The sequence below is a fragment of the Pelodiscus sinensis genome, chromosome 2 (genome assembly GCF_052426305.1).
Source record: "Pelodiscus sinensis isolate ZL-2025 chromosome 2, ASM5242630v1, whole genome shotgun sequence".
Taxonomy (NCBI): Eukaryota; Metazoa; Chordata; order Testudines; family Trionychidae; genus Pelodiscus; species Pelodiscus sinensis.
Genome location: NC_143053.1, coordinates 151065083 through 151081743, shown reverse-complemented (window position 1 = coordinate 151081743; position 16661 = coordinate 151065083). Strand labels below are relative to the sequence as shown.

The 16661-nt window shown below is 46.4% G+C and overlaps 1 protein-coding gene across 2 annotated transcripts in view; it reads left to right on the top strand.

Moving 5' to 3' along the window:
* Positions 1 to 346, top strand: part of MOCOS (molybdenum cofactor sulfurase) — a 353074-nt gene extending 352728 nt beyond the window's left edge. For both annotated transcript variants that reach the window (XM_089776481.1, XM_075921610.2), the window contains one exon: positions 94 to 346. In XM_089776481.1, the coding sequence (XP_089632607.1) occupies positions 94 to 273 (180 nt within the window). In that variant the 3' untranslated portion in view covers positions 274 to 346. The remainder of the gene's footprint in view (positions 1 to 93) is intronic.
* Positions 347 to 16661: the final 16315 nt, after the last annotated feature.

Genomic DNA, 16661 nt, shown 5'->3' with positions numbered 1-16661 from the left:
TTCTTCTAAACATTATCTTTGTTGAGAGATCTACTGGATATTTGATAGTTCTGGATTTGGGTGAACTGATTTTGTTTGTTTTTTGTTCTTCAGACAAACTTTGGCATATATCTAATGAACCAGTACCTGTGTTCATCACTTCCAAATATCTTGTCTGTGGGATCTCAAGTATTTCCAGTGTTAAAGGAAGATACAGAAATTCAAAGTCCTGCGTCGAATGAAAAAAAAACCTTCCGGATAGCTTCCATAACTGGACAAGTTGTAAAGGAATAATTAAGGCTCTTTTAAAAACCCATAATATGTATTTTTAAAATCTTGTAATTATTAAAACACTATATTTCATGGACTTGCTTCTGATTTTATTCTGCTCTATTTTTGTTAAAGATGTCACAACCCTCAGGCATTATTTACATAGTTGTATTCACATACCACCTACTTTTTAAAAAAAAATAATCCTGTGAATAAGTTATATCAGTCCTAACAGTTCTCTTTACTGAACTTTGCTTCAAGATGCAGCAGATTTGGGCAAGCTTTATTGGAGGGTGGATGACTCCAATATGTTTAATGCTGTTGTCATAAAAAGAATTCACATCTTAATGATGGAAAGGTCTACTCTTCCCTGTCCCTGAATGAGTACAACCACTTGTGATACTCATTTCAAGAAAAATGGAATTCTTTCTTGGGTCTAAAGTCTGATTGCTCACCTAAGACAGAACTGCTCTATTGCATTATGGCAGGTGGAATTCCAGTTCTGTTGAAGTCAATGTCAGAATTTCCACTTGGCTCAGGCAGTATATAGGTAGGGTTGCCAGGTGTCCGGTATTCACCCAGACAGTCCGGTATTTGCGAGCTCCATCCGGTAAAAAGAACAGGAAATACCGGACATGTGAAATGTCTGATGTTTCCTGTTTCCTTTGGACAGAAGCCCGGCGGGTACAATTTTCCCCTGCCGTATCTTGAGGGGGAGGGGGAGTGAGGAGCGCAGCAGAGCAGTGAAGGGGGGGCAGGAGGGCGCACTTGCTGGGTTTCACACTAGGGGGGCACAGGGCTGGGGTGGGAGCGGAGCGCACGGGAGCTGGCCATGTGATGCCTCCCTCAACACCAGCTGTGGCCAACTCATGGCTCTCACCAAAAGTGCGGCTTGTAAAGCCACTCCTGCGCCCCCTCCCCAATGGCCCCTGCCTCCCCTCGCAGCTCCCAGCTTCCCTGTGCTTATCGGGTTGGAGCTGGGAGCTGCGGGGACCCAAGGTGGCGGCCGTCTTAAAGGGGCAGCCTCCTTTTTAAAAAATACTTTATTTTTGCTCCACAATTCTGTTGTGGGGGCTTTTTTTTTTTTTTGGTCTCCCCCCTTTTTTTTCCTTGACAGAATTTTTTTACAGTGTTTTTTTGAGGGGAGGGTCAGTATTTTTTGTTCAACCATCTGGCAACCCTATATATAGGGCTTCTGAACTGCAGTAATCTTTGGTTATTTCAAATTTGAATAGAGAGCAACTGTAGGCCTGTTGAGAGTCTCTGTCAGTCAGCCCGTCTGAAAAAGGTGGTATTAACAGTCAAAAAGGTTAAGGCCAGATCATCTGGCCTGATATCCTGTACATCAGAGGCCACCTATACACTAAACCCAACAGCCAAAATTAAGTCAAAGTATTACAGCTCCCAGGAAACAAAACTATTATGTGCTACAGGCAGAGACTAGGAGGAACCAAAGTGTATGAAAATGTTCAAGGCCCCCTGCAATGGCAAGGAATTGATTGAGATATACTCAGATATTCCAAATGAACTCCATCCCATGCTGCAGAGGAAGATGGAAAAAAACCCAGAATCACTGACAACCTGATTTGAAAAAACTTAAAAAACAACAAATAGTCTGGTAGCACTTTAAAGACGAACAAAACATGTAGATGGTATCATGAGCTTTCATGGGCACAGCCGACGTCTTCAGATGACCAGTGTTGAAAGTCCAGAACCAAGAATAAATAAGGGCAGGAGAGGGGAGGAAGGAAAAATAGGAGGGGGGGGAGGGGAAAGGACATTGGGTAGATAAGTTTCAAAGGGATAGCTGAGCCAGTCTGTAACAGGAAAAACTTAAAAAACAACAGTCTATTAGCACCTTAAAGACTAAATAGTTAAAAGAGGCTGATGAGAACCATTAGTTTGTATTAGGAAATGAAGAGGACTAACACCAGATTCTACACAGACATCAAGGACCATTGGCACCTGCATTGTTTTGTTAAGAGCTCATATTGAAAATCAAAATGGAGTTTGTGAACTAAGGAGGACTTTAAAATGGAACCCAAGTAGTTTTGTTGCCAAAACATCAGTTTGCACACAGCACGTGGCTATGCTCACGGCACCATCAAAGTGTACATGGCACCAAATCTGCACAAGGCTCCTGTCATGTGCACTCGTTACGCTATGCTTTGCACTTAGAACCTTCAGTGTTTTCCCGCCTTGGGTTCTATAAAACCTCAACTCCTGAGGAGATCGGGTCGGCAGTTTTCTTATACCACTTGGAGGACAGTCTCTCATTGTCGTCGTCTGGAGACCGTGGCGAAGGCCAGGACTAGTCCAGTGACAGACCAGACCCTACTCCACTGCCACCAACAGGGTGCTCTGGCCCACCGCTGTGGCAATTGCCCAGTTACATGAGCCTCAGCTACCTGCTCCCACACCATTGGGTTGTGACATCGCAGAGCCTTGTTCTTTGTTCCACTTGCTGTGGCGAAGGCCCTCTACGGCACCGGAGACTGCTCTGCTTGTGAACTGTGAACAGTCGCTTGTCCGCCGCGAAAGCAGGGACTAAGCAAGGAATTGAACTGTTCTGCCATACCACCGCCAACATATCAGAATTCAGGACACCTCAATGTTCCTCCGCTGAAACTAAAAGCAGCTAAAGGGTAGAAAGTCCTGAGCTTCAAAGCCACCAGAGCCTCTGACAGACTGAGTATAGAATTCTTCTATTCTGTTCCAGCTATTCTATCTTCTATTACATCCGTGGGTGAGGGGTTGGTTAATTTGTTCAGTGTTGTAATCCATGACCATTGTTTTGTTTCATATTTTACCTGTTGTACAATATATTCTTAAATTTTAACAAGTGTCTGTGTTTGTTGGACTCGAGAATATCCACCAGTGATTACATACAGTAGTTTCCAGGGCAGACCACCTTCTGGGACAAAGGCATTTAACATAAAATAAGATCAGGCCCATCAAATTTAGCTTGTTAGTGCGCCTTTGTTAGCAACAGTTTGGTTGGTTGATAATGTGCGAGCCATACGATATCATGATTTAGACCATTTGCATGAGAGTTAAACTTGAGAATGAAGTAGAGTTCCAATCCTTCAATGTGTTATTTGGCTTCTGGAATTGGTCTAAAATAAAACAGAAACTTGTAGATCCCTTAATGAGTGTCCAGGGAGGTTAAAGTGTCCCCTAACAGGTTTTTGTGTGTTGTCTTTTTGGATATCTGATTTGTGTCCATTAATTATTTTCCATAGGGACTGTCCAGTTTGTCCAATATATATCGCAGAGGGGCATTGCTGGCATTTGATGGCATAGATCACATTACTGAATGTGCAGTTAAATGAGCCTCTGATTTGGTGGCTGATATGGTTGAGTCCAGTGATGAAATCACTTGTACAGGTGTGTGAGCAATATGTTGTATGTGTGTATAGTATGTTAGCAAGAATTAGCCAGGTAAGCATGTGTATGTGTGAAAGAATCCTTGGTACCACCCCAGCATACTCATTTGCCACATCTAGCATCCCCATCTCCAGCAGTGATCATCTCTGGTGGGACACTGAATGACACAAACCAGTATTCATTCATTTATTCATTCTCTCTTTCTCTCAGTAAAATATGGGGGAAATCCCTTTCTGAGCTCTGCAATGCTGGCTAAAGCCGGCACTTTTAAGAATAGAAGTCAAATTGCAAGGGACCTCTCTTAATCACAAGCAACCCCACTCCGAAATCTATCTAGATGTTTTGGTGGTTTTTTTTAAACTAATCAAGTTGTTTGCTCCCTTGATTCCTATTTGGAGTCTATTCCAGAACCTCACTGCTTTGAAGGTTAGAAAATTTTCTGATTTCCAGCCTGAATCTTTTCATGACCAGTTTATACCCATTTGTTCTTCTGAGAACATTATCCTTTAGTTTAAATAGCTCTTTGCTCTCTCTGGTTTGTACCTCCCGATGTATTTATAGAAAATAATCATATCCACTTTCTCCCTTCTTTCTGCTAGAAAAAATAAGCTAAGCTCTTCCAGTTTCCTCTCATAAGACAGGCTCTCCATTTCCCTCAGCTCCTAGTAGCTTTTCTCCACACCTGCTCCCATTTGAATTAATCTTTCAGGAATGTGGGTGACCAGATTCATATTCCAAATGAGAGCTTACCATTATGTTGTACAATGGCATTAATATTTGTCTAGTTCTAATGGCATTGCCTCACTTGATACATCCTAGGATCACATTTGCGGTTTTTTTGCTGCTGCATCATATTGGTGGCTCTCAGACATCTTGTGATTGACCAATACACACAGGATTCTCTCCTCTTGTCAACTCCAACTGATGAGCCATATCTAAGTGTTACCCTTGGGATTCATAGCAGACCTCTAAAACTAACCCAATAGACACTCTTTTTAAAAACTTTCCCTGAAGTAATTTTTGAGTCAAACATGGTATCACATACTTTTTCTTCACCATTTACTGCTGTGACATTCAATGAACAGTCTGGACTGATGGATAGTGGTATCCCCTCAATTATCCAAGCTAGGGTGTCCTTTATACTGTTTTATTGTGAGAAAGTCTGTTCCGACACAACCTCTAGCAAGCAAAATCACTCCCAGTGAAATATGTGAGTGCTTTTAGCCAGCCACACCTGAATTATATTGCAGAGCAATACCAGCAAACTTCCAATAAAAAAGAAGTCATCATTCTGCGAAGACATCTCAATGGTTGATTATCCCAAAACCTTTCTTGTAGCACCAGTCCTTGAGCTATCTGTTTATCTTCATTATTTTGTCATGCCTTCATCCTCCTTCTCTAGGGATTAGATGTGTTCCCCTGAAGATCACCTGAACGTTCACTTCTTTAAGCATCTTATCCAGCCAAACTTAATCATCTTTGATCCATTGCAGTGAGAATCTAGCAGTGTCATCCATCCCCACATGCAGCTGCCCATGGGTCAGTGATATTTTTCCCCCTGCTCCCATCAGGATCCTTTTCAGCCTCATATCTGCATCTTGCTTGCATCCTTGCTCCTGGCAGACAGCACAGCGTTCTTTTCTCTGAGGCTACGTCTACACTGGCCCCTTTTCCGGAAGGGGCATGTTAATTTCACCTATCGTAGTAGGGAAATCCGCGGGGGATTTAAATATCCCCCGCGGCATTTAAATAAAAATGTCCGCCGCTTTTTTCCGGCTTTTAAAAAAGCCGGAAAAGAGCGTCTACACTGGCCCCGATCCTCCGGAAAAAGTGCCCTTTTCCGGAGGCTCTTATTCCTACTTCGAATGTGGGAATAAGAGCCTCCGGAAAAGGGCACTTTTTCCGGAGGATCGGGGCCAGTGTAGACGAGCCCTGAATGTGGTCTGCTAACAGAGCAATGATTTCTTTTTTTTACTATGGAGTCCCCTAATCACATAGATCAGTCTCTTCCTGATGGTGATATAAATCTATCTTATGTGCTTTCTTGCAGTTCCCTGTTCATCATCCTCATTTTGTCTTATGTTTTGGTCCCTAAGGCTATGTCTACACTGAACAGTTATTTTGGAATAAGCTATTCAGGAATAGTTATTCCAAAATATCTTATTTCAAAATAGCACAGCTACACTATAAGGAAGCCTCAAAATTAGTCCGAAGCAGGCTTCCCTAATGTAGATATGCTATCTCAATTTAGAGCCCCAGGAGGAATAACTTAGAATGGCCCTGGTGAGATACTATTTCGAATAACAGAAGTGGAGCCTCTACACACACCTTATTTCGAAATAACTATTTTGAATAGGTGTTATTCTTCGTAGAATGAGGTTTGCAGAAGTCGGAATAAGCCGTCAATTATTTTGAAATAATGAAATTGCTGTGTAGATGCTCACTTAGTTATTTCGGAATAACAGCCGTTATTCTGAAATAACTTTGCTGTGTAGATACACCCTAACTATCTCCGTAGCCTCCTCTTCTCTTTGGCAGAGAATGGCTTCCTTGTTTTACTTCTTCACCACCTCATCTGCTGCCCATCTCTCCTCCTTGTTCCCCAGTACAGCAAACTGTTTCTCTATTCCATTTCACCCCTATTAGCTGGTGTTGTCTTCTGCCTTGTCCTCATGGTCATGTTTCTCCATGAATCACAGTCCTCTTCTGCAGAAATCCACAAATCTTCAGTTGTCTATATCACCTCCTATTTTCTAATGCATTATACCTTCAGATCTCCATCTGAATTCCATCGTTTTCTCTAGCTTCAACTCTAACCTTTGCATCCAGTCTGTCCTGAGCTCTAACATGCATCTTTCATATATAGGTAGTTTCCATCTGATACCAATTCAAATATGAATCCTCCTACAGCTTCTGAATCTAACCATATATTTTGTCACCTTTTCCTCCTTGGATCACTTTTAGTACAGCCTCAGTTACCATCATTGTTTTCTCTTCCTAATCCCTACTCCTAAAGAAAAGGTGGGAATGACCCCTCACTATGGCCTTCAAACTCCCACAGAAATTGCTTTCTAGCTATTCTATACTCCAAGGCTACGTCTACACTGGCATGATTTTGCACACATACTTTTAACGCAAGCGTTTTTGCGTTAAAAGTATTTGCACAAGAAAGCATCTATATTGGTCCGGGACTCATCGTAAGAACAATGCACTTTTGCGCAAAAGCGCATCTACATTGGCGGGACACTTTTGCAAAAAAGCAGAAGCTCGGAACCATTTTGAAGAGGGCAAAAGGGCACCAGCCCTTTCCGGGGGCGGGGGGGCTGGAGCTCCTTTGAGACACGTGCTTAAAGGGATCTCCCCGGACAGCCATTTCTCTCCTGCTGGGTGCTATAGGACCTCTTGCAGGGACTGACAGCCATAGCAGTTCTATTTGTGGTTGCCCTCTGCCTTCTCGGACACCACTGCCTTGTGCCTTTTAATGCCATTGGCTGATTTTTGTAGCTCAGCTTGTTTCTTGTGCCATGGAGCCAGGGGTGGCCTTGTGCCTGCTCTTGCCCCTTCCAGACATTTTGGAGTGCCTGCAGCTGCTTCTCCATGCTGCTGCATTCCTCCTCCAGCACCTCAAGGCACAAGTCATTCTGGACTCCCTCACCAGGGAGGCCATGGCGTCCCTGTGCCATCCCCACCCCATCCCACCATGGAGAGGCTATTGTGGAGACTGGACACCAGTACGGACTGGTGGGACTGGTGGGACCGGCTGGTCCTGGGGCAATGGGACGACCAGCAATGGCTCCAGAACTTTTGCATGCGAAAGCAGATGTTCCTGGAGCTGTGCGCCTGGCTCACCCCCGCGTTCCAGAGAACCACCGCTCAGCTGCGGGCACCCATCCCAGTGGACAAGAGGGTCGCCATCGCACTATGGAAGCTGGCCACCCCGGACAGCTACTGATCGGTGGCACACCAGTTCGGGGTGGGCAGATCGACCGTCGGTGCCATCGTCATGCAGGTAAGTCCCAGGGGGAGTGGGGTGGGAGGAGGGTGCTGCACTCCAGGCCCAGGGGCAGCCAAGGCTCCAGGCTGGGTCACCCAGGGGTTTGGGCCGTCCCTCCCTTGCACAGGCCTGCTGGTGGGAGGGAGGGGCTGTGGGGTGAGGGGGCCCTGGTGCGTGTGTGTGTGTGTGTGTGTGAGGACAGAGGGCATCACGGGGGGGGGGGCCTCCAAGGGAGCACGCACTCACCCTGCCTTATGTGATGTGTTCCCCTGTGTTTCTCTGCACCCTTCTGCAGGTCGTCCATGCCATCAATGACGTCCTGCTCCCGAGAGTCATCCGCCTGCACGACGTGGAGTCTATGGTGGCCGGCTTCACTGCCCTCGGGTTCCCCAACTGCGGGGGAGCCCTGGATGCAACCCACATCCCTGTCCGTGCCCCGGAGCATCGAGCGACCCATTTTATAAACAGAAAGGGGTATTTCTCAATTGTACTCCAGGCCCTCGTGGACCACCATGGCCGCTTCCTGGACATTTATGCGGGCTGGTCTGGCAGGGCACATGACGCCCGCATCCTACGCAACTCCGTCCTGTTTGGCAGGCTGGAGGTGGGCACTTACTTCCCCCAGCGGGAATTTACTGTCGGGGATGTGCCCATACCCACATGTGTTGTGGGGGATACAGCCTACCCCCTGCTGCCCTGGCTAATACGGCCCTACACAGGGTGGCCAGACCACAACTGGGTCCGGTTCAACGACCGCCTCAACTGGGCCCGCAACCAAGTGGAGTGCGCCTTCGGGCGTCTGAAAGCCTGGTTCCGTTATTTGCTCACCCATCTGGAGATGGGTGAGCGGAATGTCCCGGAGGTAGTGGCCGTGTGTTGCATGCTCCACAATCTCGTGGAGCGGAGGGGAGTGTCCTTCCTCCCAGCATGGATGGCAGGCGAGGGCCAGGCCTACGAACAGCCCCGCACTGCTGCCATCTGCCAGGCACACCAGGATGGGGTGCGCATCCGGGAGGCCCTGATGGAGATGTTCTCCCAGGCCCCATAGTAGGGTCACCTTTGTCTCCCTTGACATCTCCCTCCCATCAAACAACAACACAGGTTTTTTTGGAGCACAACATTTGAACTTTTTATTTACAATGGGGAGTAGGGAGATGTAGGGTGGAAGGGGGAGGAGCTACTGCTGGGAGGGGTGACCCCTGCGACTACTTCTGCGGGGGCGGACCTGCACATGGGGGTGAGGCCGCGTCAGGGCAGGCAGCACGGGGAGGTGAGCAGGAGGGACCATTGCGGGAGCAGGAGGGGCCGGAGCAGGAGGGGCAGGAGCAGGAGGGGGCACGGGCATTGCTATGGGAGGGATGGCGGATGCATGGGGCAAGGTCATGCCATAATGTATGGCATGGCCAATGTGCGTGGTGAGCGTGGAGATGGCATCTGCCATGCGTGCACACTGGGCCTGGAAGGGGCCCCAGGCCTCCTGGCACCACTGCAGGTCCACCTCCACCCAGCGTGTAATGGCTGCCTCCACCCGTTTGATGGCCTGCACGTGCCGCCAAAGGAGCTGGTCCTGCTGCTGGACCCGCCGCCTTAGTGGTTGGGCAGCTGGGGGTGCTGCCGCTGCCGCAGGGCTAGATGGTCCCCTGCTTCTGCTTGGTCCCACTGCAGGGAACAGAAGAAAGAATGAGTCAGTCAGGCAGTCCAGCCACTGTCCCCACACTCTATGCCCTCCACCCCTGAGCCCAGGTGACAGCACAGTAGTGTGGCTTGGGCCCACTCGGTTACCCCCCATGTTGTATATTTGGATGCAGGACCACCCCTGGAGTAGGGTCCTCCTCCATGTATTGTAACCACCGGTCTGTGTCCTGGCCCTTTGGGGGGTGGAAGGGCGCATGTGTTGTGTTAACTTGTGGAACTCCCTGCCGGTGGAGGCTGTGAAGCTTTGGGCTAATCAATGGTGTTTGACAGGGAGCGAGATGAATCCCCACACAGTGCCTGGGAGCACATCTGGCAGACGTGGTCTGGGCTCTCAGTTTCCCATCACATGGGATGTCTCCTGGACGGAACCAGGAGAGTGACTGGGGAGTGGACCATCCTTGCAGCAAAACTCAGGTGGCCTTAGGGCCGGCCCGAGCACTTTCCCCCTCCCCCTCCCGCTAGCCCTCACACACGTAGCCCAGGGACATGTGTGGCTGCAGTAGGGACTTCCCTCAGGGAGCCAGCCAAGGCACCGGGAGCAGGCGAGGGGCTCAGTGGGGGCCACGCTCACAGGGCTGTGACGCTGCGGTTTTCCCAGGAGCAGCTGGCTGTCCCTGGTGCAAGAGCGCCTGGGCTATGCGGTCAAATATCTCCACGTTACAGCGACGGGAGCGGGTGTCGTGGACGGCCTCCTCCTCCTCCCACAGGTCCAACAGGGCCTCCAGCTCCCTCGCAGACCAGGATAGGGCCCTTCGTTTTTTGCCCCTTGGGGCCTGCTGCACTGCGTGTGCGGGTGGCTGTTCCCCCCTGGAGCTGCCATCCTGCTCTGGTGGCTGTTGGGGACGGCAGGATTCACGTGGCAGAGGTCTGGGCAGAGGCAGCAAAAAAGGCTTCTGCCTCGTGGCCTCTGCAGGCTGCGTCTGCTTTTAAGGGGGTTCGGGTTACCAGGAAGTCCGGAGCTGCCTGCAGGTACGGAGCATCCAAGCGGCCACTAGGGCTTTTTTCCGTTTAGCCTCTTTTGCGCAAAATGTCTTGGCTGCCTGTCTACAGTTGCGCAAGAGGGCTTATTCCTGAGAGGGAGCGTCAGAGTATTTGCGCAAGAAGCACTGATTTCTTACATTAGAACGTCAGTGTTCTTGCGCAAAAACTCGCGGCCAGTGTAGACAAGTGGCCAGTGTAGACAGCCCAATTGTCAATCATCCTTTTGTTTTACTAAACATTTTCTTTGTTTTGTTTTGTTGTTTGTTGGTGCTCCTTCTTGTTTGTTAAATTGGTGTCACATTTCAAACTAAGCCAGAACTGATCGCGTAAGAATCTGCCTGCAGACAGGAAGTTATAAAGGGACTGAGCATACAGCACTCCATGTTGTTCACTGCACTGGCAGCCCAGTACCCTAGTGTGTGACCCATGCAGAGCCATCGAGTCAAGACCAGAAGAGTAGAAGACTCACCCGTTTTTCCTGATTTTCTGTGCTGTTCCTGTGTGTTCACAATTTCCTGTCTCCTATGTTGTGTTCCTGAGTCCATGCACAATTCTGTGCTGTTCCATGTTCATTGGAGAAATGGTGATGTATTAATTTTCTTCTTTTATTGTATATCTAGCAATCACCTGCATTGTTTGGGCCTATCTGTTAATATTTGAGTGCTTTATTGCTTGTTCACTGTTATGTTCTGGGATCCTTTGTTTAATAACCTGTGTTCTGCTTGTAGTTCCATATTTGCCTAATAGTATTTTGAGGATCATTATCACCCCCAGTGACAGATATGGGAAACGGGGGTGGACGGCGGATCTATACTGGGGGGACCTTAAGGACAATACTAAGTCCCTAGGGGTATGTCTACACTACCCCCCTAGTTCGAACTAGCTAGTCCATGCCGCGTGTAGCCGCGTGGCACGGGGTCCGAACTAGCCGGCATTTAAAAATGGCGCCGGCCGGCTTTATGCAAATGAAGCCCGGGAAATTCAAATCCCAGGCTTCATTTGCAACTCCGTATGACTACATTACCCCCCCTAGTTCGAACTAGGAAGGTAGTGTAGACATACCCTATGATAGCAACCTGCTAGAAGGTTTGTGTTATTATAGTAAGGTTAACACAGTGTTTGCCGGTGACTGGCTTTTAAACCTAGCCAAACTAGATTACACTGCCCCCTTGTTAAGATAAATTAGTATGAACTGGATGAGCCAGGATGTAAAGTTACCATTCTCCTCTCAGGCCAAACTCCCACAAAACTCCAATGTTAGCTTTTAGCTGTTTACTGCCCAGTAGAAAATTGGCTGTATTGGAGAGAGATAATGTATCCAAACCACTGTAGATTTGAAAACCTGAGAAGAGATTTATTTTTTTATAGAATTGGTGTCCCACCATCCCTAGCTCTACCTTTCAGTCTGAAATGACTGTAATAAATCCCTAAATAGTACGTTTTGTGGTGGAAATTAGGAACAACGTTATCTTTTCTTAAAAGTAGCCATTATAAGATACCTAAGGATGGCAGAATTAACTTTAAAAAAGTAATGCGTGGCCACATTGACCTGTTATTTACAGTGCCATTCTGCTTTATCTGTTCTGTGGTTTAGTCATATTAGAATAACATTAATTTTGTAATTTAACAGCAACTTTCTCTGACATATGAACATATTCACTAGCATAACTGCATTTCCCAGAAAACATATCCTTGTGCTATATATAAAATTCCACATGACTGTAGACTGATAGATGTGACATAAGGAGTCTCTCACTTCAGCAGATGATAATGTTTTTCCTCCTAATAAGAGGAGTCCTTCCATCCGCTCAAGATACTGTTTTCCTCATGAGTGATGACAGATTATTCAGGGTATCAAGCACTTTGCAGAAAAACTTGTATCAGAATCTTTTCAATTACATGTCTATAAGTTTTCTAAGAGAACATCCTTAAAATAATGTGAAAACATTGTAAGAAAGAGCTTTTCATAGTGAAAGGCTAGGTACCACAATAATGAAAAGGCTATAACCACCTTAATAGAATATATATTCAATAGATAGGTTTTAACGGCCATTCTGATGGGCTACACATCCAATTTTCAAGAATATAGGAAAAAGACAATTTCATGGGGACATAAACTTTTGCAAATAGGTACTCCAGCTGCTGCAAAAATAAGCTCTTAAATGTATACCTACCATTACTTCAGTCTCTTTGTGGAAGAAAATGAACCTAATAAAAGTCTTTCCAAAATAATGTACATAGTAAGTTCTCTATGTATCAGAAGATCAAATCCATATTTCCTTACAATAAATTATTCACATGAATTTCATTTTCTGTGTGAGTTCATTCACTCCTTCCCAAATCTTAAAAAGAAAAAAAAAAGTTTATTACAAGTTCTAATAATAGCTAAGAGGCTAATATTGCTAAATGGAAATCAGTATTTTGACCGTAAGCCTCCAAACTTTCAATTCCTTAACATGATGATGAAATGCCAGACACAATCTGTATTTTACAAAATGTAGATCAAATCACAAAGTCATCATTTAGTTAAAATTCCTATTAAAAGCCAAAGGAAGGACTGAGTAAGGACCTCAGAAGCTATGTCTACATTAAGATTGTTAGGCATTTATTCTTGTTCTCATTTCTTCTCCTTCAAAAAATTAGATCAATAAAATATAGATTATACCTGACATGACTATTTGTGCAGTAAACTCATCACTATGAAATGCAAATAACCTTTAATTCAATGAGCACTGATGGCACTAGCCAACTTGAAGTGTAGTTGATTGTCATTTTGCAAAAGTACCTCTCATAGGTGGTACTGCCAGGTACGTGTAGCACAATACTAGTAAGTCATTATTTTTCTGATGGCTCGCATGTCATTTTTGGGAGGACCATTTTCAGGAGAAGTAAAAAGAAAGGTCATGCTAAAATTGAGCTTTGGAGTAGAAAGGTCACTATTAAAAAATCAGTAAGAGTATCTGAAATACACGTCATCCATTACAGTAAATAGAACATGAAAAAATCCCATACACTGACTCTGTAGTAATGACAATTGAGCACATCTAATTTGAAATATCCCAGAGGAAATGGTTAATGCAAAGTTTCAATTTTTTCTTCAGCCACTATTTATACGACACAGTCCGTGACTGGAATGAAAATGGTTTAGTAGCACTCAAGACTAACATGCAGCCTTGGAGCCTGGTACATGTATGGAGAAGCAAAGAGCTACAACAAATATAATTTGTTCCTTCCCCATTTTGTGCCGATAATTATGTTAGAATGTCAATTCTGCCAAACTAGAGTGGGTTATATACGACTTACTGTTTTCCATTTAATTAATGGACAATTAAAAATGTTGGGGAAGTTGCCAGTTTGATCATCATACTGCACGCTGCTTCGTGACTAAACTGAAGTGGAAATATATTCTATAATTATGCATACACTTGCATTTGTTTGGGTATCCTTATTATTGCTGTGAGACAGTCAACTCCAGATGCAGAGATGCAAAGTGCAGCTGCTTATGGGGGTGTTAACATCAGTTCCCCAAGGGCATGCCAACCTTTAGACTGTATCAGGTTCTGTGTTGATTTTTCTAAGTATACAAACATTCTGACTAGATTAATGTATGTTGAGTGAGTGGTTTTGGTGCAGACAAGATCCCTTACTCCTAAGGTCAACTTCTCATTTTATTTTGGCACGGTCAAGGTTTTCATTAAACTGTGTTTGAAAATTTGCTAGTGACTGCCTTTTAAACCTAGCCAAACTAGATCATGCTGTCCCCTTGTTCAGGGATATTAGGGGAATAATAACAAGAAAAGTCTGTTACTGTAACAGGGAAAACTAAAATAATAACACATCCCTGTATGTTCCCCTTTACAGGTTGCAGGATCTTTTGCCTGGAACAGGATCTAATCACCTGTGAGAGCAGCTAATATCAATCCCAACCTCCATCATGCTGTAGTGTAAAGAAAGAAAAGAGATAAAATATGTTCCAAAACAACAGGTAAGTGTATTAAGGGTTTGTTTAGAATAAGTGAGATAAAAGGGGAAGAAACCACAATTGATAATAAAACCCAAGCTAATTGTGATCGTAAGTTAAACGACAAGCATAAAGCTCAGGCCCAAATACACCTCCGTTGGCAACAATTATTAAAATAACAAAATTCCCAGGTTTCCTTCTGCTGTCCGATGCTTTCTTCTGGACAGGCCAGATGTTGGAGTGAGTCCGACCCAGGACTTTCTACTCTCAGGCCAGGCAGTGACTTGAGGGGAGAAACACTGGATCTTGCTGCTTCTGGACTCTGAGTCAATGGCAGGTGTGCAGGCAGGTCACTTGATGGTCTGGACAATAAGATATTTTCTCATGGTCTGTTACTATTGATTCAATGCCGGGCAAACACAACTGCCCTCGGCTGCCTCTGTAACGGGACAGCCCTGCCATGATGTCATGAGGTTTCATTTTAAATGTTCGGTGACTGGAAAACTTGAGTTAATGTCAATTATAGAACTAGTCCAACCCAGTTTTTCATGCCACTCATTTTGTGCCTTGTGAGACAAAATGGAGTCTTGGTGTTTGTGGCAAAAAGACGTCATTTTAAGTGTCTAACTTTGAATTAGAAAACGGCTATTCCAATAATTATGAGGCGATAATGTTAAAAAACCTTATTCAAACATTATAAAATTACAAGATATCTAACGGGGGACATAACTAGGTAAAAATTCTCAATATGATTACGTAGTGGATGAAGTGGATGACTGACCCCAATGCATGTCTACACAGCAGCGTTATTTCAAAATGACAAAGTGAGCATCTACACAGCAATTATTCAGAATTTATTTCAAAATAACATGCTGCATATTCTGCATCCTGTAACCTCATTTTATGAGGAATAACGCCTATTTCAAAACAGTTATTTCAAAATAGGGTGTGTGTAGACAGTGCAGCTGAAGTTATTTCGAAATAAGTGGCCTCCAGGGCTTCCCACAGGTGCACAGGTGGCTGCTCTGTCCACTCATCAGAATGCTAAAGTTCCCCTTCCCCTTCAGCCATTAAAGCTGCAGCCACAGGGGAAAGGGCTTGTGGCACAAAGCAAGCCCAGCTCTCATCATGCCACACAGAAGAGTCCTGACATCTATTGCTGCTGCCATGGCAGATGCCTGTGCTCCCTCCAAGCCCCCCATGGCTGCAAGGGAGCAGGCAGCTGCCTCTTTAGCTGCTGCCCAGGGGCGAAAGAGGAGGGAGCCCTAATGAACAGATGCAGAGGTCCTGGATTTCATTGAGATCTTGGGGGAAACACTCTAACATCCAGGATCTCCAAGCCAGCTGGCAAAATGCCGATGTGTATAGCCACATGGCCAGCAGCCTGGTTCACAAGGGGCACAGCTACTCTCTGGGCCAGTTGAGAATGAAAATAAAGAACTCTGCCAGCCTATTCCAAGGCCAGGGAAAGAAGTTCCCAACCAGGAGCCGCACCTCAGTCCTGCCACTTCTTCACCCAGCTGGATGGCATCCTGGGAGGGGGGCAGGTTCCTCCCCTCCCATCGTCGTCGACTCCGGCCTGGACACGCTTGTCATCACTCTCCCGGAGAGCGTGGCAGTGGAGAAGAACGACAATGAGGAGGTGACCAGCACAGACACCATGCTCACCAGCCAGGAGGTCAGCCTGTCCCTTGAGCCGATACCCCTCTCCCAGGATGTCAGCCAGGACTCGGACAAGGCTGCGAAAGGCCCATCAGCTGAGCTGCATTACTTTCCCTGGACACACCTGGGGAGGGCGAGGGTAGTGAGAGCCTGCACACACCTCGCCTGGCCTTCTCAGCCAGGAGATCGCACAGCAGTCTGTACACGTGTGTGCACATGGAGCGCCAGTCCAGAGCACACAGCCAGAATGAGGAAGGTGCACAGGAACCTGGTGTTGCAGCTCACAGGGGTTCAGGAGAGGCCTGTCTTACTGCCAACCCTGTGGTGGGACACCTTCCACCACAAGCCAGCACTAGGGAAAATGGGATCATGGACACACACAGCAGTGCTGCACATGGCACACAGGCATGCTCGCACTCCCAAAGCAGTATGCACTCCTGGGCAAGCATAGTGAGGCGGAGGATATCAGTCCCCTGCCAGGGGAGCCTGCCAGTGGGGGGGGGGGAGGAAGTAGAGGGGACCCCAGCAACACACTCCTTGGCAAGCAGTGTCTGCCACTCACACACACCTCCACTAGCACCCTCCCCGTCCCCTCCAGAGGACAGGAGTACAAGTCCTCTCCTTGTGGGATGTCGCCACTGCTGTACCTGGCATGTATGCAGCTTGGAGGGAAGCCAAGCCACCCCATTACCCCCCTCATGCTCGCAGGCATCTGGCCTCGCCAGCCCCGTC